Source organism: Pristis pectinata, chromosome 29, assembly GCF_009764475.1.
Source record: "Pristis pectinata isolate sPriPec2 chromosome 29, sPriPec2.1.pri, whole genome shotgun sequence".
Taxonomy (NCBI): Eukaryota; Metazoa; Chordata; class Chondrichthyes; order Rhinopristiformes; family Pristidae; genus Pristis; species Pristis pectinata.
Genome location: NC_067433.1, coordinates 20,307,777 through 20,332,296, shown reverse-complemented (window position 1 = coordinate 20,332,296; position 24,520 = coordinate 20,307,777). Strand labels below are relative to the sequence as shown.

General features: G+C 44.5%; 1 protein-coding gene across 2 annotated transcripts in view; it reads right to left on the bottom strand.

Moving 5' to 3' along the window:
* Positions 1-24,520, bottom strand: part of LOC127584413 (cytosolic purine 5'-nucleotidase-like) — a 171,960-nt gene that overhangs the window by 12,395 nt on the left and 135,045 nt on the right. For both annotated transcript variants that reach the window (XM_052041205.1, XM_052041204.1), the window contains exons 10-15: positions 22,630-22,683; positions 17,755-17,838; positions 9,620-9,661; positions 6,905-7,012; positions 6,464-6,530; positions 5,028-5,198 (exon numbers count right to left, since the gene is read on the bottom strand). In XM_052041205.1, coding sequence (XP_051897165.1) covers positions 5,028-5,198; positions 6,464-6,530; positions 6,905-7,012; positions 9,620-9,661; positions 17,755-17,838; positions 22,630-22,683 — 526 coding nt within the window. The remainder of the gene's footprint in view (positions 1-5,027; positions 5,199-6,463; positions 6,531-6,904; positions 7,013-9,619; positions 9,662-17,754; positions 17,839-22,629; positions 22,684-24,520) is intronic.

The window sequence follows — 24,520 nt, the reverse complement described above, 5'->3', positions numbered from 1 at the left end:
GAGGATAGGGAGATCAGTGTGAACTGTACTAATATGTTAGGGCATTTTGAGATAAGGAAAGAGGTAGAGTTGTGTCTCTTGAAGAACATTAAGGTGGATAAGTCCCCGGGTCTGATGGGATATACCCGAGGTTATTGAGGGAGGCAAGAGATGAGATTGCTGGGGCCTTGACCAAGATCTTTATGTCCTCTCTAGCCACAGACGAGGTCCTGGAGGACCGGCGAGTAGCTAATGTTGTTCCTTTGTTCAAGAAAGGGAATAGCGATAATCCTGGTAACTATATATCGATGAGTCTCATGTTAGGGAAGCTATTCTTAGGGATAGGGGTTATGAGCATTTCAAAGACCATAGCCTAATTAGGGACAGTCAGCATAACTTTGTGCTGGGCAAATCACGTCTTACTAACTTGACTATGTTTGTCAAGGAGGTGATGAAGGTGATCGATGAAGGTAGAACTGTCGATGTTGTCTACATGGATTTGAAAAGGTCCCTCATGGGAACTCATCCAGAAGATTAAGATGCATGGGATTCATGGTGACATGGCCATTTGGATTCAGAATTGGCTTGCTCATGGAAGACATAGGGTAGTGGTTGACGGGACTTATTTTGGCTGGAGGTCCATGACTAAGTGGTGTTCCACAGGGATCCGTACTGGGACCTCTGCTTTTTGCGACATAAATATATGACTTAGATAAAAACGTGGATGGGTGGGTCAGTATGTTCGCAGCTGATACAAAGGTTGATGGGTTGTGGATAGTGTAGAAGATTGCCAAAGCATACAGCAGGAAAAGAAAAGCATACAAAAGGTACAGAGAGCTAGGTAATGTTAGAGATCTGGAGGAGTACAAGGCTAAAAGGAAGGAATTTAAGAAAGATTAGGAGAGCCAGAAGGGGCATGAGAAGGCCTTGGCGGGCAGGATTAGGGAAAACCCCAAGGCGTTCTACAAGTATGTGAAGAGTAAGAGGATGAGATGTGAAAGGATAGGGCCTATCAAGTGCAGCAGTGGGAAAGTGTGTATGGATCCGGAAGAAATAGCAGAGGTACTTAATGAATATTTTACGTCAGTATTCACCACGGATAAAGATCTGGGGGATTGTAGTGGGGACTTGCAGTGGCCTGAAAAGCTTGAGCACGTAGATATTAGAAAAGAGGTGGTGCTGAAACTTTTGGAAAGCATCAAGTTAGATAAGTCGCTGGGACCAGATGAGATGTACCCCAGGTTGCTGTGGGAGACGAGGGAGGAGATTGCGGAGCCTCTGATGATGATCTTTGTGTCGTCCATGGAGAGGTTCCGGAAGATTGGAGGGTTGCGGATGTTGTTCCCTTATTCAAGAAGGGGAATAGGGATAGTCCAGGAAATTATAGACCGGTGAGTCTTACCTCAGTAGTTGGTAAGCTGATGGAGAAGATCCTGAGGGGCAGGATTTATGAACATTTGGAGAGGTATAATATGATTAGGAATAGTCAGCATGGCTTTGTTAAGGGCAGGTCCTGCCTTATGAGCCTGATTGAATTTTTTGAGGATGTGACTAAGCACATTGATGAAGGGAGAGCAGTAGATGTAGTGTATATGGATTTTGGCAAGGCGTTTGATAAGGTACCTCATGCGAGGCTTATGGAGAAGGTGAGGAGACATGGGATCCAAGGGGATATTGCAGTGTGGATCCAGAACTGGCTGGTCCACAGAAGGCAAAGAGTGGTTGTTGAAGGGTCGTATTCTGAGTGGAGGTCGGTGACCAGTGGTGTACCTCAGGGATCTGTACTGGGACCCTTACTATTTGTGATTTTTATAAACGACCTGGATGAGGAAGTGGAGGAGTAGGTTAGTAAGTTTGTGGATGACACAAAGGTTGGGGGTGTTGTGGATAGTTTGGAGGGCTGTCAGAGGTTACAGAGGGTGCAGAGTTGGGCTGAGAAGTGGCAGATGCAGTTCAACCCAGATAAGTGTGAAGTGGTTCATTTTGGTAGGTCAAATATGTTGGCAGAATATAGTATTAATGGTAGGACCTCTTGGCAGTGTGGAGGATCAGAGGGATCTTGGGGTCCGAGTCCATAGGATGCTCAAAGCAGCTGCACAGGTTGACTCTGTGGTTAAGAAGGCATATGGTGTATTGTCCTTCATCAATCGGGGAATTGAATTTAGGAGCCGTGAGGTATTGTTGCAGATATATAGGTCCCTGGTCAGACCCCACTTGGAGTACTGTGCTCAGTTCTGGTCGCCTCACTACAGGAAAGATGTGGAAGCCATAGGGAGGGTACAGAGGAGATTTACAAGGATGTTGCCTGGAATGCGGAGCATGCCTTATGAAAGCAGGTTGAGGGAACTTGGCCTTTTCTCCTTGGAGAGACGGAGGAAGAGGGGGGACCTGATAGAGGTGTATAAGATGATGAGAGTTATTGATAGGGCAGATAGTCAGAGGCTTTTCCCCAGGGCTGAAATGGTGGCCACAAGAGGACATAGGTTTAAGGTGCTGGGGAGTAGATATAGAGGAGATGTCAGGGGTAAGTTTTTTACTCAGAGAGTGGTGAGTGAGTGGAATGGGCTGCCGGAAATGGTGGTGGAGGCTGATACGATAGGGTCTTTTAAGAGACTGTTGGATAGGTACATGGAGCTGAGTAAAATAGAGGGCTATGGGTAAGCCTAGTAATTTCTAGAGTAGCGACATGTTCGGCACAGCTTTGTGGGCCGAAGGGCCTAAATTGTGCTGTAATTGTTCTATGTTCTATATAGATCAGTTGTAGATAGGGGTGGAGAAATCACAGATGGAGTTTAATCCGGCCAAGTATGAGGTGTTGCACCTTGGGAGATCAAACTTAAAGCAATGGTACACAGTTAATGGCAGGAACCTTAACAGTGTTGATGTACAGAGGTACCTAGGGGTCCAAGTCCATAGCTCCCTGAAACTGGCTGCACAGGCTGACAGGGTGGTAGAGGAGGGGTATGGAATGCTTGCCAGGACATTGTATCCAAGAGTCAGGAAGTTATGTTGCATCTTTATAAAATTCTGGTTAGGCTGCATCTGCAGTATTGCATTCAGTTCTGGTCGCCCCATTATAAGAAGGATCTGACGCTTTGGAGAGGGTGCAGGAGAGGTTCACCAGGACGCTGTCTGGATTAGAGGGCATATGCTATAAGGAGAGGTTGGACAAACTTGGTTTATAAGATTATGAGAGGCATAGATAAACAGCTAGTATCTTTTTCCCAGGGTCAAAATGTCTAATACTAGAGGACATACATTTAAGGTGAGGGAGATAAGTTCAAAGGAGATGTACGGGGCAAGCTTTTTACACAGAGAGTGGTGGGTGCCTGGAATGCACTGCCAGGGTGGTGGTGGAGCAAATACCATAGAGACGTTCAAAAGGTTCTTCGATAGGCACATGAACGTGCAGAGAATGGAGGGATATGGACATTGTCTAGGCAGAAAGGATTAGTTTAGTTAGGCATTTAATTACTAGTTTAGTAGTTCAGCACAACATCGTGTGGGCCGAAGGGCCTGTTCCTGTGCTGTACTGTTCTAAGTTCTAAAACAATGTCTAATAAAAGGGAGGCGTTTAAGACAAAATGGTAAGAGTTCAGTGTCAATATGAGCCTGTAAGCGTAAGAAACAGAGCTGGTAAGACGAGGGAACCTTGGTTAACAAAGGCAGTTGAAGGTTTGATCAGGAAAAAGAAGGAAGCACATGTCAGGTATAAGCAATTGATATCAAATGAATCCTTTGAAGTTTGCAGGGGATATAAGAAAGAACTTAAGAAAGAAGTTAGGAGGGCAAAAAGGGAAATGAAATGACCTTTGACAAGCAGGATTAAGGAGAATGCCAAAACCTTTGATGTATATTAGAAGCAAGGGGATAGCTAGGGAAAGAGTAGGTCCCTGAGGGGAAGATTTAAACATGGATTTGCACAAAAGGTAGCTGCAGATTAGGGAGGTAACAATGTGCAGTAAACAGGGTGTTAGAGGCAGGGTGGAAACTTAGGAAAGAGTGGTTAATTGGAATTTCAGAATGGTGGGCGGGGAGGGGGTGGTGATTCTGGAGATTTATCAAGGAAAGTGGAAACCAGAGATAACTCACCTGCTCTTCTTTAAATAATGTCCTGGGATCTTCTTCAATTTGACAGGACAAGTGGGACCTTGGTTTACCATTTGTGGAAATTGAGTACCTCAGTACTACTCAGCCTCACTGTTAACATTGTCTGCAGTAGGCCTTGAACTCACAGACTTTTAAATCAGATGCCAGAGGGCTACCCACTGAAACAGAGCTGACATGCTGGGGTGATGAAGTTGGGAGAGGAGATGGGAGAGACACAAAGACATGTTTTCAGAGCCAGGTACTGATGGGCAGAACAGAGATCATGTTGGGGTTGAGGTTTATCTTGGTAAACAAGGGAGAAGGATGATGTGGCAGAAGTTACACAGTGCAGAACACTGTGAGAGAGCCATACCTGAGCTTCTTGAAATTGTTGAGGAAAGGATGAATGTAAATTGATCTAAGGAGTTGGTTTGTGGGGAAACAAATCCAAATATCTTCATTCCTGACTGATGACTGGTTTTGGCAAGAGTGAACCCTGTAGCATGTGATGGTTCAGTCTGATCAGGTAATAAAAAGTTTAACCAATTGTGCACCCTCAGCTCTCTCCATCGTCTCTCCCAGACCTGAGGAAGTGAAGATGAGGACCGATGGGTGTATGTACAATGGAAGCAGACAACCAAATTCACTCAAGGAACGGAGACTGCAGAAGCTTGAATCTGGAGCAACAAACTAACTGCTGGAGGAACTCAGTGGGTCAGGCAGCATCTGTGGAGGGAAAGGAAGACTGATGAGGCAGGGTTTTGACCTGAAACGTCACGTTGACAATTTCTCTCCCCTCACAGATGCTGCTCGACCCGCTGAGTTCCTCCAGCACTTTGTTTGTTGTTTACTTAAGAAACCCTTAAACCATCAGATCTTCAAATGTGACAGTGGAAGTTTGCTCTTACTTATCAAATAAGGATAGTGGAAGACAATGCTGGCAGGAGCTTGGAACTCACCACTCTTCTCAGTCCAGACCTGCAGTTCACGTGCCAGCTCAGGCACAACCAGGAAGGTCCTCCAGCCTTGTCGTTTCTTGGACTTGAGGATGTCTCCAAAGATGTGATCTCCAATGTACAGAATTTCTTTACCCTTCACCCCCAGCAAGTCACAGATCATGTCTGAAGACCCTAGGGCAGCAAGGGCAGGAAAATCTTTAGACAGCTCAACATGTTTAATTCTCAGGAGGGCCACCTGCATTTTAAACCCGTGCACCATGAGCCATGAGCCATGAGGCCCAACCCATCCATTTTCATATTCATTTTCATATTCCACGCCCTAATCCTTCTGATTGCTTTGTTCTCAAGTTCCTTTAATTCCCTTTCCTTCAATGACTCTCCAGCCCGTTCTCAAACGTTGGCATGGTCTCAACTTAAATCACCAACGCCAATACTATGGCACTCCCTCAGTACCACACAAGAGTCAGTCTTGAATTTTTGTGTTCAGTTCTGGAGGGTGAGGAAAAGAAGATTGAGGAGGTCCACAAGAATCCTCGTCAACATTCATCACTGAACTAATGGATTTTCTAGTTAAAGATCTCATCATCTGTTTGTGGGATCTGAAAGCTGCATTTACCTACAGAAGAAAATGACTTTGCTTCTCAATTCATTTATTGGTTGGATAAACTCTGAGTTGTCTTTGCGATGTGAAAAGCATGATATAATGAAAATATTTCCTTTCTGCAATATGCACACTGATGTTCCTGATACAATTTATGGTGAGCTGTGATACTTGAATGGACCAGGGAGTCCACATAGCAGAGTAGGAAATGCATGCTTTTAAATGGATTAGAACCAATTGGTCAGTATTGGGCCAGATCCTGCACCTTGCTGCCAAACAGTTGCCAATAACCTTGAGGCATCCACTCTGTACCAGCCCCAGGAACAGATTGAGCAGCAGGTGCTGACCAGGCCTCTAGGTATTCTGGGGGTACACCCTAGCACTGTCATGTTGCTAAAGGCCTGATTCACTGTTTTTAAATCTCTTGGATAATCAGAGACATTTAGAAATGAATTTTCTTTGACGAAGAAAAATTTCTTGTTAAAACATACCAAATTTATTTAAAACACATTAAAATATAGAGAAAAATAAACAAATAGCTAAACTTTCTCTTTTTAATGAAGGTTGGCGACCCCATTGAAGCAAAGGGAACCAGGCTTGATGCATCGTTCATGGCTGGCGTAAAGATGCGGGGCCACAAATGATGTGTCCCTGGCTACTTGGTTCATTACACCACTGAGCTCAAAGGTATAATGCTGTTTGATTTGCATTTTTTATAATTTTTTAAAATTCAGGCCGAGTTTCAAGTGTTGCCCTTACGTGGGTGGCATTCATTATTCTACTGGAAAACATGTGCAGTTGTGTAAATGTCATATAGACAGCACAGCTGACTCACCTCCAGAGTAAACAACACCATGTTGTAAGGGGCCAGTGTATGTGCCAATCCGCAGCTTTCCTGATTCCTAGTTTGAATGAGACAAGAACATAAATGAATACCATGCACTGTCTTAGCTCAAAACTCAAGAAAGGAATGAAATATGACAGGTCACTGTGAAAATGCAGTTCTGTCGCTGTATTTGCAGCCTCTAGAATTAGGACAGAACATTGCACTATGCACAGAAGACTTTGACTGAACAGACCTCACAACTCAAAGCCATCGCAGGGAGCAACAGGAAATGTTAATGCAGAACGGCAAACTACCCTGGGAAATGGTAATCCAAATAAGCGAATCATAAATCTCTGATAAACAGCGGAAAACCCTGTCGCAGCAGGAAGAAAAGTGCAGACTTCACACCTAGCCCCTTAATCAGCATGTAAACAGATCTCCGTTACTCACGTTGTCAACCTGCCTGACCACGGTCCCTTCTCCAAAGAAGAGAGGCTTCCGTGTGTCCACCACAATCAAGTCGAAATACGAATGCCAGGAGCGGTGCAAAGTATCTGGCTGGAAATAGGAAAACAGAGTTATCGTGTTTCTGTGTGCTCACCAACCCTCACTGGCTCTGCCATTTAAACTGTTTCCAGTCTCTGTGTGCTCTTTCTCCCATCCTATTTCTGTATTTTCTTCCAGCCCTACAACCCATTGAGATCTCCAATAGCAGCCTCGTGCCTCCCTGATTTTCATTAGCAATCACCTTTCCAGAGTCAAAGCCAAAATCTCTGGACCCCCTCCCCAGGCCTGTGTACTTCCACCTCTCCCTTTACCTCTTTGACCAAACTTCTACCAACCTGGTAACCTTTGTGTGGCTTGATATTATACTTGGTTTATTAATGTTCCCCTGAAGCATTTCCGGACTTTAAAAGCACAATGTAAATCTAAGTAATCACTGGTGCTTTGTAACTGACAAAGACATGAGATTCAAACTTCTTCAACTGTTTCTTTGCCCAGTTTACCTAACCTCATCTGTATATGATTTCAGACCCACTAATGTGGTTGGCCCATGGGATCTCTCTGAAAGGGCCAATAAACCATGGACATGTCAAGAATGGACAGTACAGTACATTCTGGTGTTGCAAGCATCGTCCACATCCCTTGAAAGAATAAAAATAAGTTTTCTGTTGCCCCATTGAGGAAGTGGATAACCAGAAACATTTAACCTTATTTCCAATCTATTCCAAGAGCTGAGATGTCAAACATTGAAAGGGAAAAGCAAGACATAAGACATCTTGTTGCTGTCCTGCACTACTTGATTTGAATCTTAGGAGGGCACTGTAGGTTTGATCTCCTGTGGAAACAGGGTGCAAGAAGAGGACCTGAGCACATTTCTGCCCACATTTGTTGAAGGCAGAGGTGTTCAAATACGTTGAAGGAAATACCGCATGTGGTGCTTATTGTAAGGAGCAGTGGTGTAGCAATATGTAAGAGAATTATTCCTCATTAAATCTAGGATATAGGCAATATCTGTCAGTGAGAACAGGAATTGCCTATATTTGTGTGTGTGTGTGTGTGTGTGTGTGGTGTGTGTGTGTGAGAGAGAGAGAGAGAGAAGAGAGTCAGTGAGAGAGAGGTGGCGAGGGGAGGGTGGAGACAAAGAAGCAGGGAGGGACAGTGTGTGTATGTGTGAGAGAGAGAGAGAGGCAGAAAGAGAGAGTGAGGGAGAGGTGTGGGGAGAGAGGAGGGAGGGAGAGAAACAAGAGGCAAGGAGGGACAGACGGAGAGAAAGAGGGAGAGGAAAAGAGAAAAATGGAGGGGCTTTCATGGATTCATAGAGTTATACAGCACAGAAGGAGGACCTTCGGCCCAACTTGTCCATGCCGACCGTTGAACTAGCCCCATTTGCCTGTGTTTGTGACGGTGAGAAAATGAGGAAAGGGAGAGGAAAGGAGAGGGGGGAAGAGAATACAGCAGGAGATTAAGTGAGAGTGAGGGAGGGAGAAGGAAGAAGTGTGAGAGGGGAAAGGGAGGGACGGGGAAGAGAATGACGCCTGCATATATCTTCACAATGACATCCTGCTCACTTCCCCACGTCTGGCCTCCAAGTGTCCTCACAGAGACATTTAACACCAACAGCTACAGATACCAGGCAGCCAGAGATAGAGCTATAGAATCGTAGAGGGATACAGAATGGAAACAGGCCCTTCGGCCCACTGAGTCCGTGCCAACCATCAACCACCCATTTACACTAATCCTCCATTAATCACATTTTCTTATTCTCCCCACATTTTCATCAACTCCTCCCAGATGATACCACGCATCTACATAGTAGCGGCCAATTAACCTACCGACCCTATGTCTTTGAGATGAGAGAGGGAACCCATGCATTCACAAGGAGAGGTTATAAACTCTACACACACTGCACCGGAGCTCAGTTTTGAACCCGGGTCTCTGACGGTGCGAGGCAGCCACTCTATTAGCTACGCCACTGTGTGGGAGGAAACACACTGAACAAAAAAGCTCAATGAGAAGGTTAGGTGAGGAATTGGTGATGTAGGGCTTGAAGGAGTGAATGGGAGAGATCATGAGCAGACTCCTCATGGTCAGGCAGAGCACTGGAGATAGCGACTGTGAAATTTCATCATTGCTGTTCACGCAGATTAAAAATATAAACAAAACACTCAATACTGAGGGACTGAAGCAAAACGGTAATCAGCCAAATATAACTATGCGTAAGTGCATGAGAAAATAAAGGTCCTGCTAGAGGTTCCTGGTACTGATTCATTGGTGAATCATTGCTTATATTGGCTGGATTGTTGTATTTTTTCACATTCTAGCACACAAATTCCTCTTGGTTCAAAAAGCCTAAGTGTGACTGAACTTCTACACTGAATGTACATGTTCCTTTTTATGCTGGTGAGACTCAAACTAAAATTGATGAAGAGTGAGGCTGTATAGCCCGAGGTGACGGATAAAGCTACTCATCACTTCTACCTCCACTACTTAAGAACACAACTCAACATTCTAGTTCTGGTTGAAAAGGATATTATTTTTTCATATCCCACTGTAAGAGATGATGAGGATGATGAGGATCTGTTTCAAATCACCCTTTTCACTCATTGCCTGGATGACCCGCTCAGTCAGTGTGGCTTGAACTGCATTGGTTTGGATCTTTACCTTCAGCCCAGGTGGGAAGTCAAACAAGAAGTTCATTATAGCCTGCAAAAGAAATGAGTGTGAAGATCAGCACATCATAAGTCAAGGGGTGTTGCTAATTAGAGACATCTCCAGCCTTGCCTCATCACAGACACTCTTCAATGAAAGTCTTTCACTTTCCCTTGTCAAGCCTCCGTGTGTCCCCAGAGATATGTTTAACACCAACAGCTGCAGACACCAGGCTGCCAGAGATAAAGGCATGGAGTCACAGAGAGATACAGCACAGAAGCAAACCCTTCAGCCCACCGAGAAACTTACACTTGTTAGCTGATTTTTTTATTTACTCATTTTCCACAATCCGAGCATAGCTGGCAAGGCCAGCGTTTGTTTCTCATCCTCAGTTGTCCTTGACAATGTGGTAGTGAGCTGCTTTCTTGAACTGCAACTGTTGGGGAGTGAGTCCCTGGATTTACACCCAGCGAAGATGAAGGCCTGGTGATATATTTCCAGATCAGGATGATGTGTGACTGGTGTTCCCATGCACCTGAAGCCCATGTCCTTGACGCTAGAGTCAGGGATTTGGGGGGAGCTGTCGATGTAGAAGGACATTTTATAGACAGCACGCACTGCAGCCACTGTGTGCTGCTGGTGGAGGAACAGAATATTTAGGGGTGCCAAACTGGGGTGTGCATGACCTCCAGTTCTCAGTGGATATTCTTCAGTGAACCTCAACAGCAGGTGTTGGGAAGCTGTGACCAGCTCCAACAGTGGTTCCTAACATGGTCTTTGCCTCTTATGTTTCATAAGTTCAAACTAATTTGTCTTCTGCAGTCCTTCATCCATGAAAGAACCATTTCTGCGAGTGTAATAAACTGAACTGAAAAATATGATCTCAAATGTAAAGGGTCAGTACATAGTTAATGGCAGGAGCCTCAACAGTGTTGATGTACAGAGGGATCCTGGAGTCCAAGTCTATTGCTCCTGGAAAGTGGCCGCATGAGTTGATAGGTAAAGAAGGCATATGGCATGCTTGCCTTTATTAGTCGAGACATTGAGTTCAAGAGTGGAAGTTATGATGCAGCTTCATAAAACTCTGGTTGGGCCACATTTGGGGTATTACAATCAGCTCTGGTCACCCCATTAGAGGAAAATTGTGAAAGCTTTGGAGAGGGTACAGAGGTTTACCAGGGTGGTGCCTGGATTAGAGGCCATGTGATATAAGGAGCGGTTGGACAAACTAGTAATGTTTTTTTCTGGAGCGGTAGAGTTAAGGGGAGACCTGATAGAAATTTATAAAATTATGAGCGGCATAGATAGACAGCTGGTATCTTTTTCCCAGGATCAAAATATCTAATACTAGAGGGCATGCATTTCAGGTGAGAGGGGGAAAGTTCAAAGGAGATGTGCAAAGTAAGTTTTTTTTACACAGAGTGGTGGGTGCCTGGAATGTGCTGCCTAGGGTGGTAGTGGAGGTGTACAATGGTGGCATTTAAGAGGCTCTTCGATAGGCACATGAATGTGCAATGTAGGGATATGGACCATGTGCAGGCAGGAGGGATTAGTTCAGTTAGGCATCATTAGCTTAATTAGTTCAGCCCAACATCGTGGGCTAAAGGGTCCGATCGTGTCTTGTACTGTTCTATGTTCTATAATCCACTATTGACACTATTGACACTGTAGACTGACAGATGCAGAATTCAGTCTACATTTTATAGTGTCAAAGAATATATAGTACTTATTTTCAATAAAATGGAAATGCGTGAGCATCCTCACCCCACCTCAGCACAGCTCAGCAGAGTGTGCATGGACTAAACAATTCCGGGTTCTAGGGCAAACAGTATTGAGTGTACAGATCAGCCACTGAATGGGAAAGTAGCCCCAAGGGGCTGATTGGCCCACTCCTGCTCCAAATGTGCCCAGATTCAATGTTGTGTTCTGTGCTAAACTACCTGACTCAGTCAGGGGTCTGATGAGTGGTGGTAGCTGATACTTTCCTAGATTTGGAAGGGGAAGATCATCCAGAATTTGTGTTCTCAATCCCTCTCCAGGGATTTCAGCAGTTTCGGGAGAAATTAAAGTAACACACAAGGGTAAGTGGAGAGAAGTAACAGTCTGAATTGGCATCAGCCAATTTAAGGACTGGGCCAACTTAGGATTTCACTCTTTACATTAATGACAAATTCCAAACATCAGAATGGATTGAGGATGCAAAATGGGGTCTTTGGGTTTTAATGTTTAGTAATTTACAATCTTGGGATATTGGAAATCATTTCATGGGTGATGAACATTTTGAAGTTAGACATTGTCACAGTCAATGTGCACAGAGCAGAGCACAGCCTCACCAGAAACAATGACCTGAATAACCAGATAGGCTGCTTTAGTGATGTTGCTTAAGAGATAAATGTCCGGCAGGAATCCAGGGGAATAGCCCAGATTCATGGGATCTTCTACTCCATCATGAGGGATAAAATTTTGGAAAAACTAATGGGACTAAAGGCAGACAAGTCACCAGGTCCTGATGGTCAATGCACAAAGGTTCTAAAGGGAATGGCTGCAGGCACAGTGGGGCCAAACACTGAAGTTTTTTAAAACTCACTGAGTTCCAGGAAGGCTTATAAAGTCATGAGGGGCATAGATAAGATGAATTTTCACAGTCTTTTCCCAGGATAGGGGAGTCTAAAACTAGAGGGAATAGGTTTAAGGTGAGAGGGGAAAGATTTCAATGGGGCCTGAGAGGCAAGTTTTTCACATAGAGGGTGTGGGTATATGAGACAAGCTGCCAGAGGAAGTGGTAGAGGTGGGGACAATTACAATGTTTAAAAGATATTCGGACAGGTACGTGGATAGGAAAGGTTTAGAGGGATGTGAGCCAAACACAGGTAAATGGGCCTAGCTGAGGAAGACACCTTGGCTGGCATGGACAAGTTGGGCTGAAGGGCCTGTTTCCGTGCTGTATAACTCTATGTCTCTATGAGTATGACTCTATAAGGGTACCATGGATTGGAAAACCACAAATATAGCATCCTTGTTCAAGAAGAACAGAAAACAAGAAGTGGGTAACTGTAGGTCAGTTAGCTTAACATCTGTTGGCAAAATGGAGTATATAAATCAAGGAAGAAATAACTGGTCATTTAGAGAAGCTTAATGCAACCAAACCAAGTCAACATGGTTTTGTGAAAGGTAAATCCCTTCTGACAAACTTGCTGCAGAATGTAATGAGCAGAGTCGACAGAGGGGACCTGCAGATGTACTTGGATTTCCAGAAGGCTTTTGACAAGGTGCCATATAAGAGGCTTGTGCACAAGTTAAGAGCTCCTCATATGGGGAAGTATGTTAGTATGGATTGAATATTGGTTACTACATAGAAGACATAGAGTTGAGAAAATTGGGTTTTCAGGCTGGAAGGATGTAACTAGTGGAGTGCCCCAACAATCAATTCTTGTCCCTCTATTATTGACTATGTTAATGACCTGGAAAAGAGAGGGCATAAGGTGTCCAAGGTTGCCAATGATGTTAAAATATGTGGGAGGGCATGATGCAATGAGGATATTTGGACTCTGTAACAAGATATATATAGTTTGAGTGAGTAAATGAAAACTTGGCAAATGCTGTTTAATGTGGGTAAGTGTAAGGTTATGCACTTCAGTAAGAGGAATCAATAGGCAGGCCATAATCCAGATGGAAAAGACTGCAAATAAGTGAGGTACAGGAAGATCAAAATGTTCTTGTGCTCGATCCACAAAAAAGTTGGCAGGCAAGTGCAGCAAGTTAGGAAGGCAAATGGTATATTGGCCTTTACTGCAAGAGGACTGGAATTTAGAAACAGGGAGGTATTGTTGCAATAGTACAGGGTACTGGTGTGATCATACCTGGGTTACTGTGCAGAGTTTTGGTTCTCTTATTTACAAAAGATATATTAGCATTGGAGACAGTGCAAAAAAGATTCACTAGGCTAATTCCAGAGATGAGACGGTTGTCCTATTATGAGCAGCTAAAGAAATTAGACCTCTGTTTGCTGGAGTTCAGAAGAATTGTTGAAACATGTAACATCCCCAGGGAACACGACAGGGTAGATGTTGAGATGCTTCCACTGGTGGGAAAATCTTGAACAAAGGGACATATAAGCGGCCAGTTATTTAAAACCGAGATGTGCAGACGTGCGTCACAGAAAGTGGTGTATCTCTGGAATTCTCTACCTCAAAGGGATGTGGAGGCTGGATCATTCGGGGTATTTAAAAGGAAGTATACATATATTTTTTTGAAAGATTGGGAATTGAGAGCTGTGGGGAATCAGCACAGAAGAGGAAATGAGGCATAGGGCAGAGCAGCCATGATCAGTACAGGTTTGAGGGGCCGAGTGGCTTATGCCTGCTCCTATTTTTTTGCGTTCTCTTATTTTAAAAAGACGTGGAACTATAATTAATGTTTCACAAAAGCTTGTTTGCTAACCATTTGTTTTATGCATTAGGATGATAGAGCCAGAGGATTTGGCACTTGCTGTCAGAGTAGCCCAGGCAAGTAACAGTTTAAGGTGGTGCGCACTGCAGCCACTGTGTGACAGTGCTGAAAAGTAAAAGAGAGAAACTGTGGCTATTCTAGGTTTCCTCAAAGTGCTAAAGGGAAGCGCTGGAGTGCTGCTTTCTGCTTCTGTCACTGTAGTGGGGATTGAACCCGTAACCCTCGTACCCAGAGAGAAGCTAAGGCAAGTCTTCCAGACTGGTACCAAATTATCATCAGTTATGTGCCTGGGGCTATTTTCATACTCCGAGCTCATTGATAGAACAATCTCTTCACTGACAGGTTGAGGATGTTCTCTACATACCGCTTGTCCCTGAGCGTTATATTAATTTGTCCCATCCAACATGATAAGAATTCAAGGAACCACTTAGCCCCTTTAACCCTTCCAAAAACAAGTGAGCTTGAGTTGGGTGGTACACTATGTGACAAAAATGAAGTTTATCCCCAAAGGAAGAGTGGCCGGCCCAAGCCCAGTGTTATTGGAGGAGTGAAAAACATGATGATGCTGGAGGAACCCAGCAGGCCAGGCAGCATCCATGGATAAAAGCAGACAGTCAACATTTCGGGTCAGGACCCTTCTTCAGAACCGAAAATAGGAAAAGGGGAAGCCCAATATATAGGAAGGAAAAGCAGAGCAGTGATAGGTGGACAAAAGAGGGGAAGTGGGGTGGGCACAGGGTGGTGACAGGTAGATGCAGGTAAGAGATAGTGATAGGCAGGTGCGGGGGAGGAGGGGAGAGCAGACCCACCGGGGGATGGGTTAAAGGTAAGGAGAGAGAGAAAAAAAAGGGGTAGAAAGAAAGATAGGCTAGGAAAGAGAAGAAGAAGCATGGTTGGGGGGTTGTGGGGAAGGGGTGTGGGGATTACTTAAAGTGGGAGAATTCAACGTTTATGCCCATTTCCCTCCTATATACTGGGCTTCCCCTTTTCCTATCTTCAGTCCTGAAGAAGGGTCCTGACCCGAAACGTTGACTGCCTGCTTTTCTCCACGGATGCTGCCTGGCCTGCTGAGTTCCTCCAGCATCATCGTGTTTTTCATCGAGATTCCAGCATCTGCAGTCCTTTGTTTCTCTTTTATTGGAGGAGTTATGGGACTGGGCCACCCACCACTTCTCTGCAGGTTATTGAACATTACAATACTTTAGATTTAATGCTGGTGGGTCAGGTTTCCACATCACCACTAGATCCGCTGCCACCACGCAGCCCTCCAAGGCCAATCACAACCCCCACCATGATAATACTGGCCCTGAGTGGTCTTTTCATTTCCTGCTCCGAGGGTTCCTCTTCTGGTTTCCCAGCCGCAGATCAGTTCCCCTATTCACTGCTGCTCCTCTGTTAATGTTGACTATAGGTACAATGTTGCGTATTGGTAAATGGAATGCTGTGGTTGAGTACAGGGTGGTGTCATTTGGTTCCTAGCCTGTGCAGCAGATTTTATTTTTATTCACTAGCTAGCAAGGACTATTGCTCATTCCTAACTGCCCCCTGAGAGTGGTGATCCATGCTGCACTTGTATGCTGTTGAGTAGGGAGGTCCACGATTCAGACCCAGCAACAATGAAGGAACATTAACACATTTCCAAATCTTCATGGTGTGCAACTCAGAGGGGAACCTGTAGGTGGTGGTGTTCCCCTGCACCTGCTGCCTTAGTCCTTCTTGGTGGTGGAGGCCCAGGTTTGGGAGGTGCTGTTGGAGTAGCCTGGGCAATAACTACAGTGCATTTTGTCGGTGGTACACACTGCAGCCACTGTGTGGCAGTGGTGAAGGGTGAAAGAGAGGAAGTGTGTGTTTTCCCCCAAGGTTTGAAGACATGCAGTGGTGACTGTGTGGGAAACTAAAGGACTATATGGCAGAAGTGAGCAACGGAACCAACTCAGTCCTACAAAGATTGCCACATGACAGATCAGCAGTATTACTTCTGCTCTGCACCTATTTTATACAGGTATAAAAATAGGGGTAAGTGAATTAATAGCAATGTTTTTAAAAAATAAAGCTTTTTATGCAGCTTGTGGTTGGAATCTCGTGGAGGCAGGGTCCACTGTGGCCTTCAGGAGTGAACTGGATAAATGTATGGTGAAGAAAAATTTGCAAGGCCACAGCAAAGGGGTCGGGTTAAGGACCTAGTGTACTGTTCTGGTAACAGTGCCAGCATGGCTATTAATTCACTTACCCCTATTTTTATACCTGTATAAAATAGGTGCAGAGCAGAACTAATACTGCTGATCTGTCATGTGGCAGTCTTTGTAGGACTGAGTTGGTTCCATTGCTCACTTCTGCCATATAGTCCTTTAGTTTCCCACACAGTCACCACTGCATGTCTTCAAACCTTGGGGGAAAACACACACTTCCTCTTTCTGTGCTGTAATCATGCTGTTTCTATTCTATAATTTCCCACATCAAATGGATAGGGTTAGGCTTTGTTACACAATTATACAGAGGTCACTACAAGTGTCTATTGGACACATAACAAAGATACAACAGATATTCCTGAACTTAAAATTAAAAAACTTTAAGGTATTGGAAACAGACAAGTAGAATGAAGAGAGGCTATTCAAGCCAATGCATCTCTGTCACCACTTTAACAGAGTGTTCTTTTGAAAGTTATTACTGAATTTATTTCCACTACCTTCTCAGGCAGAGCATTTGCAATTAGAACAGCTTGCTGTGAGCCTGAGATCAAAACATGAAAGACTCAGTTGATGGAACGTTGACTGCAAACAGAAACACGTCTTGAAACTGGAGTGCATAATGCCTGTTATTTTAAAAATAAAATCCATTTTGTGTATGTTTAAAAATATTTACATTTAATTTCTAGTGGAAACTCATAATTGGCGTGACCACTTCCAGTTGTGACGGACCTTTCACATAGCTGCCATTTTCCCAATATTGTTCATGCATGCAATGACATCATCAAAGTACTTGCCTGCTACTTATGCTGTTTTGGCAGAAATTGGATCTAAAAATCATGACCTACAGTCTTCATTTTTAACTTAGCAAGTTGGCATACACGTGTAAATTAATGTGTTCCACATAGACATCAATGTTTTGGCCACAGACTGTGCCACAGTGATTTCTATACACAGCACTCTTCCTCACAGGCATTGCTGAAACAGATTGCAGCATTCTGGTTTAATGCACCTCAGTGTCCTGCAGTAGCTTTGGGCCACTGGTGGGACGGTATTCTGCAATCCCATTGCAGGCTTCTGTTTTCCCTTCCCAGCCCCTCAACCACACCGCTTTCCCTCACTTCCACAGCTGCATGGGGAATGGACTTCAAGGCTCTGACTCACTTCCTAGCAGCTGGCACATGAATGATGTGGCACCAGTGAACTTCGCTTTAGCTGCTGTCAGAACCGGACAAAGACCATCTTAATGAAAGATAAAGAGTGCAAACCACAGTAACAATTTTTTAGAACAGTAAATTTCACAAATTTAGTTTGTTTTCCATACGGGTCCCCAGTTGATTGTTGGGACAAAATGCAGCACACTAGCAGTGGGTGAAACCTAATTCCAGAGTAATTTTGTGTGTTTTAAGCTTGTTACAGTTGCTGATTAACCTGGCCTCTACCCAGCTGCGGTTCTCTGCAATTTACTCAAAGGTCCTCAGAAGCCCAGGACAAATAGAACTGTACACTTACATCTGTGTAGGGGTAATCACTATTGGTGGCAAGGAAAACCTTTCCCACTTCTCTCATTCGACCGAGGAGCAGGGGCAATCGAGGCTGTGGAGAAACAAGAGTTACGTCACAGCTGTTCAGCAGTTGTTTTCCTAGAGTGGAGGAGGTTATGGGATGAGTTGGGGGGGCGGGGGGGGGGCGCGCAGGGTTGAGTTCACTGATAGATGGGACAGGACAGAGATTGGTGGTGGGAGTAGGGGCCTCAAACAAGAGGAAACAGACAGCCATTAAATGTAGGAGACAGGGTGGAAAAGTTTCCTTCAATACAGAGGGTTGCAAAATACACTAGATGCATTGGTGACTGAAGTAGAAAACCTCAAGGGTTATGCTGCTGAATAAATAGTTCAAGGAGAGAGGAGTGGAGCAATGTGGAATTAGATAAGAACATGAGATTAGGATTGCATGCGGAGGAACAGAGACAGCATGGATTGGACAGCTGTGATAAAATTCTTATGTCCTTCTCTCTTCTTCTAGGGAAGACAAGGACAGCTGGCACCTAGGAACACAACATGATGATCGAGAAATACATGTTCCTTCCTTACTCTGGATGTTATAAACCTGGAACTCCCCCCACCATCCCCCCTCCCCCCCACCCCCCCGACAGCACTGTGGGAGTACTGTCACCTCTTGGATCCAATGAGGGCAACAAAGGATGGGCATTAAATAGTGGCCTTGTCAGTGATGCCCATATCCTGGAATGAGCTAAATAAAAGTCAGAAGCTCCACATTTTAGCCCAGAGGGACCAGCTCAGAATGTCACTGTGATCTGCAGATGCTTACTTTGTGGTTGGAAATTTGCAGCTTGTCACAGCTGCCAGATATGATTTTCACCATCAGCAACGGAGGCGGTGAATTACAGCCTGTGGAGTGTTTGCTGATGGATCAGTAACATTACCAATAGGGTTTACATTCCCTGAATGAATAGCACATTGACAAAGTATGAGGATCACAGGTTACAAAACAATGTCTATGCAATGTGACACCAGCACACAAGCTATATTTTTGCTGCTTAAATGATACATTTCTGACAAAGCAGTTCAAAAATGATAGCAATGCCTCTGCAGTCAGCAAGTAACTGACTGCTGGCTGGGCAGGTTGCAAACCCACAATTTTATTGCAATGTGCTCCAAACTTCCAGCTACATCAGGAAGATTGTGTAGATATTTGCAGAATAAGTAATATCATGATATCATATTGGAATGGCATGGACAAGTCTCAGAGGAAACAGGATGAATGCCTGGAGACTGCAGTAGGTGCTATCCTTACCGTGAATGCAGAGGCCAATTTCATTTCCTACATTTGGGTATTTCATGTACCTATGTCATCGCTCATTGAAGAAAGTGTGCAAGCAGGTGGAATCAAGGAAACCTACAGAATAGGTGAAGACCATTTGGCTCATCATGTCCTCGTCAGCCAAGGGAATATTATTCAGAGGATTCCCATTTCCCAGCTCTTGGTCCTCAGCTCTGTACATTTGAGCACGTTCACCCAGGATGATTATGGTTTCAGTTTCCACTGCCCCTTCAGGCAGTAAGTCTTTTCATTATTTATTTATATTTTGGGATCTGGGCACCACTGGCATGACCAGCATTCAATGCCAGCCCTAACTGTCCTTGAGGAGGTGAGCCACATTTTTGAACTGCTGCTGCCCTCCTTGTGAAAGTACTCACACAATGCTGCTGGGGAGTGAGTTCCAGGATTTAGACCCAGAAGTGATGAAGGATGGACAATATATTTCTAGGTCAGGGGGCTGCACAGTGTGGAGTGAAACGTAAGTGACGGCATTCCCAAGCAACAGCTGCTCTTGCCCTTCTTGGTGGTAGAGGTGGTGGATTTGGGGGGTGCTGCTGGAGTAGCCTGGCTGAGTAACTTCAGTATATTTTGCAGCCATCATGCATGGAGAGAATGAAGGTACAAGATGGTGGATGGGGTGCCTCTCAAGCGATTTATCCTGGATGGTGTCAAGCTTCTTGAGAATTGTAGTTGCACTCATCCAGGCAGCCGGAGAGCATTCTATCACACTTGTGCATTGCCTTGTACACTTATGCCTTGTAGGTGGTTGAATGGCTTTGGGTGTCGGGGAGTGAGTCACCCGCCACAGGATACCCAGCCTCCGACCCATTCTTGTTGCCATGATATTTATGTGGGTGTGAGGAAGCAAAGGGTTAAAAACTGTCACCATACCTATAGCTGATAGAAAAAATACCTCGCAAGCAAGAGCACGCAAGCTGCTGACTCAATGGATAAGGTGTTCATTACTTTGTCCGGAACCTTGGTTTCAGTCTCGTTATGCTAGACAATAGGAGCACTGGGTGCAATAAACAACAAGTGGGAAGCTTGTCCTAAACAATGAGGGGTGATACCTGTCTTTGAATTTCTTGATTATAACTCAATAATGCTGGACAATAGGTGTAATGTCTGTCTCAGGATCTCTGTGGCTTGACCGAAACTAGCGGCGCCGCATGCATTAAGTGTACATGACAATATCTGTATAAATTTCTGTCTGCTCCTTTGTACGGAGAGACCTCGGAAAGCGACTCTTAACGAGTGCTGAAGAGACCTCTCCTTAGCGGTGCACTGCTAATAAACGCGTTTTATCGAATCGACCTCATGGCACTGTGTTACTTTACAGCGGACAGAAGTGAGAACTTAATTCCGAGATGACAGGTGGTCCAGTTGAGTTTCTGGTGAACTGGTGACCCCAGGATGTTGACAGTAAGAGACTTGGCGGTGATGCCAATTAATATTCTAAATCTTCACCGCTCTGAGGGTGAATTTTTCATGTTTTTCACTCTCTACTGCACAACCACTTCTGCTATAGGAGATTGATCCATTCCTGTAGCCAAGTGGGAAAGCTGAGACTTTATCAGGTCTTCCTATAACTGTAGGAAGCTGGAGACACAGTCGGGATTGGCAGTGGGGATAAAGTGTTAATGATACAGCAAAGTATGCCTCAAATATATCACAGACTGAGTCACAGGGACTGGGGTATGGGTCAGTCACATGACCAACACTCCAAACATAATCAACACAATCACTCCTACTGGAAAATGTGAGATGCTGCTGGCTGGACAGACGAGGCAAAGGAATAGAGATGAGATTTTTTTATTCTTTGCAAACTTAGGCTTATTCAGACAGTTGTTTACAAGCAGATGAGTCAAACTTTGCTTTTCTTTGACAAGGTAGTGCATCAAGGATCAGCAGTGATGACTACTGCTTCTGAGGAATTGCTGCTGAGTGTAAGGAACAGGGGATATGACAGCCATTTGTTTAAGCAAAAAAGGTAAGTTCCTTTCTCACCTATAAGAACATCTCACAGTCACCTCCCATGCAAACTCTGCCTTCCATTTACCTCATCACACAATAGCTGATCTGCTCAGGCCTCTTCTCCTCCTCTGTGCCAGTTCCCCATAGCTATCAATTCCCTCTTTCAAAAATGTAGCTACCTTCTCCTTAAATACCCCCAGTGATCTGGTCTCCACAGCTCTCTGGGGTAGAGAGTTCCAGAGATTCACCACCCTCTGTGAGAAGTAAATCCTATGCACCTCAGATTTAAATGACTGCCCTATAATCTTGTAACCATGTCCCTTCACCTGAGATCTCCCACATGGAAACGTTTCGATATCTTCCCTGTCATGCCCCCTAAAGGATCTCATATTTTTCAATAAAATCACCCTTCATTCTTCTGAACTCCAAGGAATAAACATGGAAGCCAGAAGTCATTAAATAAGTGCAGATTGCCAGCTCTGATTGAGTACCTTCCTGGAGGTTTATTCTTGCTTCCAATCAACTGACACAGTCAAAGAATAATTCCTCTGCACTCCTTGTTATTTTTATTCAGAACAAAAGCATTCATCAAAACGTAGAACATATTTAAAAGTCCTCATTTTGTCTTTTCCCAGAGATTAGTCTGTAATTAACGAGGACTCCAGGACAGCCTTGTCAGGCTGGCAACCCCAAACCCACCAAACAACAGGTGACGAGGAGGTGTACGGGAGTGAGGTAGTTTAGCTGGGTGAGTGGTGTTGCAACAACAACCTCGCACTCAACGTCAGCAAGACCAAGGATCTGATTGTGGACTTCAGGAAGGGGAAGTCGGGAGAACACACCTTGTCCTCATTGAGGGGTCAGGGTGGAAAGGGTGAGCAGCTTCAAGTTCCTAGGCGCAAACATCTCAGAAGATCTACCTTGGACCCAACATACTGAGGCAATCATGAAGAAGGCACGCCAGCCGCTCTACTTTGTTAGGAGTTTGAGGAGATTCAGTATCACCAAAGACTCTTACAAACTTCTATAGATGTACGGTGGAGAGCATTCTGACTGGTTGCATCACAGCCTGGTACGGAGGCTCCAATACACAGGATCGCAAGAGGCTGCAAAGGGTTGTAGACTCAGCCAGCTCCATCAGGGGCACAACCCTCCCCACCATCAAGGACATCTTCAAGCGGCGGTGCCTCAAGAAGGCAGCATCTGTCACTAAGGACCCTCACCACCTGGGACATGCCCTCTTCTCGTTACTACCATTGGGGAGGAGGTACAGGAGCCTGAAGACCCACACTCAGCGATTCAGAATCAGCTTCTTCCCCTCCACCATCAGATTTCTGAACAGTCCATGAACCCATGAACACTGTCTCGCTATTCCTTTTTCTCGCACTATATATTTATTTTTGTAATCTACAGTAATTTTAGGTCTCGGCACGTACTGCTGCCGCAAAACAACAAATTTCACCTCATATAAGTCAGCGATAACAAACCTGATTCTGATTATCATCTGGGAGTTGCAAAGAACCCCCCTGAATCTGCTCACAAATAAAAAGCAGTAAAGTTTCTACTCACATCTTTCAGCACGTATTTTTCTAGATTTCCCAGAGTTTCCTTCTTTAAAATCCCCTAAAAAGAAAGAAGTGAAACAGTTCTAATAAATTTCAACAAACTATTTTATAATCCACTGAAGCAGGGGCAGCAGTCATAGCCTGCACTTCATTATAAACTTAAAATGATCAGAATCTAACCTGGCACTGGGGAAACCTCACCTGGAGGAGCACACAGTTTTGGTTCCATAAGTAAGCAGGAATATACTTGCATTGGAGGCAGTCAGATTAGGTTGTTGGTATTGGTATTGGTTTATTATTGTTCCTAGGCTGAAAGGGGCTGAAGAGGGAAGGTTAAATAGATTGGACCTACCCTGGATGGAGCTGGAAGAATTCGAGGTGATTTATCAAAATGTGTAAGATTCTGAGGGTCTCAACAAGGGTGATGCTGAAGGGGGAATCTAGCACTAATAAGGGGTTGCTCTTTTAAGATGGAGATGAGGAGGAACTTGTGAATCTTTAGAATTCTCTCTCCCAGAAAGCTGCAGAGGCAGCGTCATTGAGTATATTCACGGCTGATATAGACAGATTTTTGGTCTATGGTGGACTCACGAGTTATGGGGAACAGGTAGAAATGGAGCCAAGGACCAACTAGACCAGCAATAATGTTACTGAATGGTGCAGCAGGCTCAAGGAACAACTTGGCCTCATCAGGCTCCTGTTTGCTTAGGATCTTATGAGCAAACCACAGCCAATATGAAACTGCCTCAAGCCCAAGTATTTATAATCTTCCATACCTGACCTTGAGGCACTTTCAAAGATGGGAAAAAAGACGTTATGCTGAACGTGTATCGCTATTGATCAAGAACATTGGATAATATAGTAATATTAAACAAATCATCCTGACCTGGATAAAGTACTAAACTGTTCTTGACCCAAACCCTAATGTTTTATCATAAAATATACCCAACTAAACCAAACCCAATATTCACAGCCAGGTCCAGTTGGCCTCAGGTTTAGTAGCCATGCTCTTGTCTGACCCAACCCAAACCCACCTGGATTTGTAAGCTCACGTCATTTGTGTTGTCAGCTGTGCCCCACCATCCCTCACTGGACTTGCTCAACCTCCTATTGGGTCAAAGGCAAGTCTTCCTTGATGGTTCACACGGCTGTCGTTCAAAGAAGCTGCCAGGGTGAATTATGCCAACTCCTCCATGTTCCACCCACTGTTGCAGTCACCAGACACTTTATTCTCTTATAACTGGACCAGCTATCTCTGCCCATCTTTATATTCCATGCTAATATTTTGCCACCAACATGAAAATAGGTTGTGATGAGGATAGTAGAACTCTGCAACAGGATATAGATAGGTTGAATGAGTGGGTGGGTGAAAATTTGGCAAATGGAGCTTAATGTGGAAAAATGTGAGATCATGCACTTCGGTAAGAGGAATAAAAAGGCAGATTATTATCTAAATGGAGAAAGATTCAGATGAGCAAAGTATGGAGGGATCAAGATGTTCTTGTGAATGATTCCAAAGAAGTTAGCAGGTAAGTGCAGCAAGTGGTTAGGAAGGCAAATGACACATAGTCATAGAGCCACACAGCACAGAAACAGGCCCTTCAGCCCAACTTGTCCATGCCGACCAAGATGCCCATCTGAGCTACTACCATTTGCCTGCATTTGGACCATATCCTTCTAAACCTTTCCTATCCATGTACTTGTCCAAATGTCTTTTAAATTTTGTTAGTATACCAGTCTCAACCACTTTCTCTGGCAGCTCGTTCCATTTACGTTCCACCCTCTGTGTGAAGAAGTTGCCCCTCAGGTCCCTTTTAAAACTTTCCCCTCTCACAAACCTACGCCCTCTTGGTTTTGATTCCCTTTCTCTGGGAACAAAAACTGTGCATTCACTC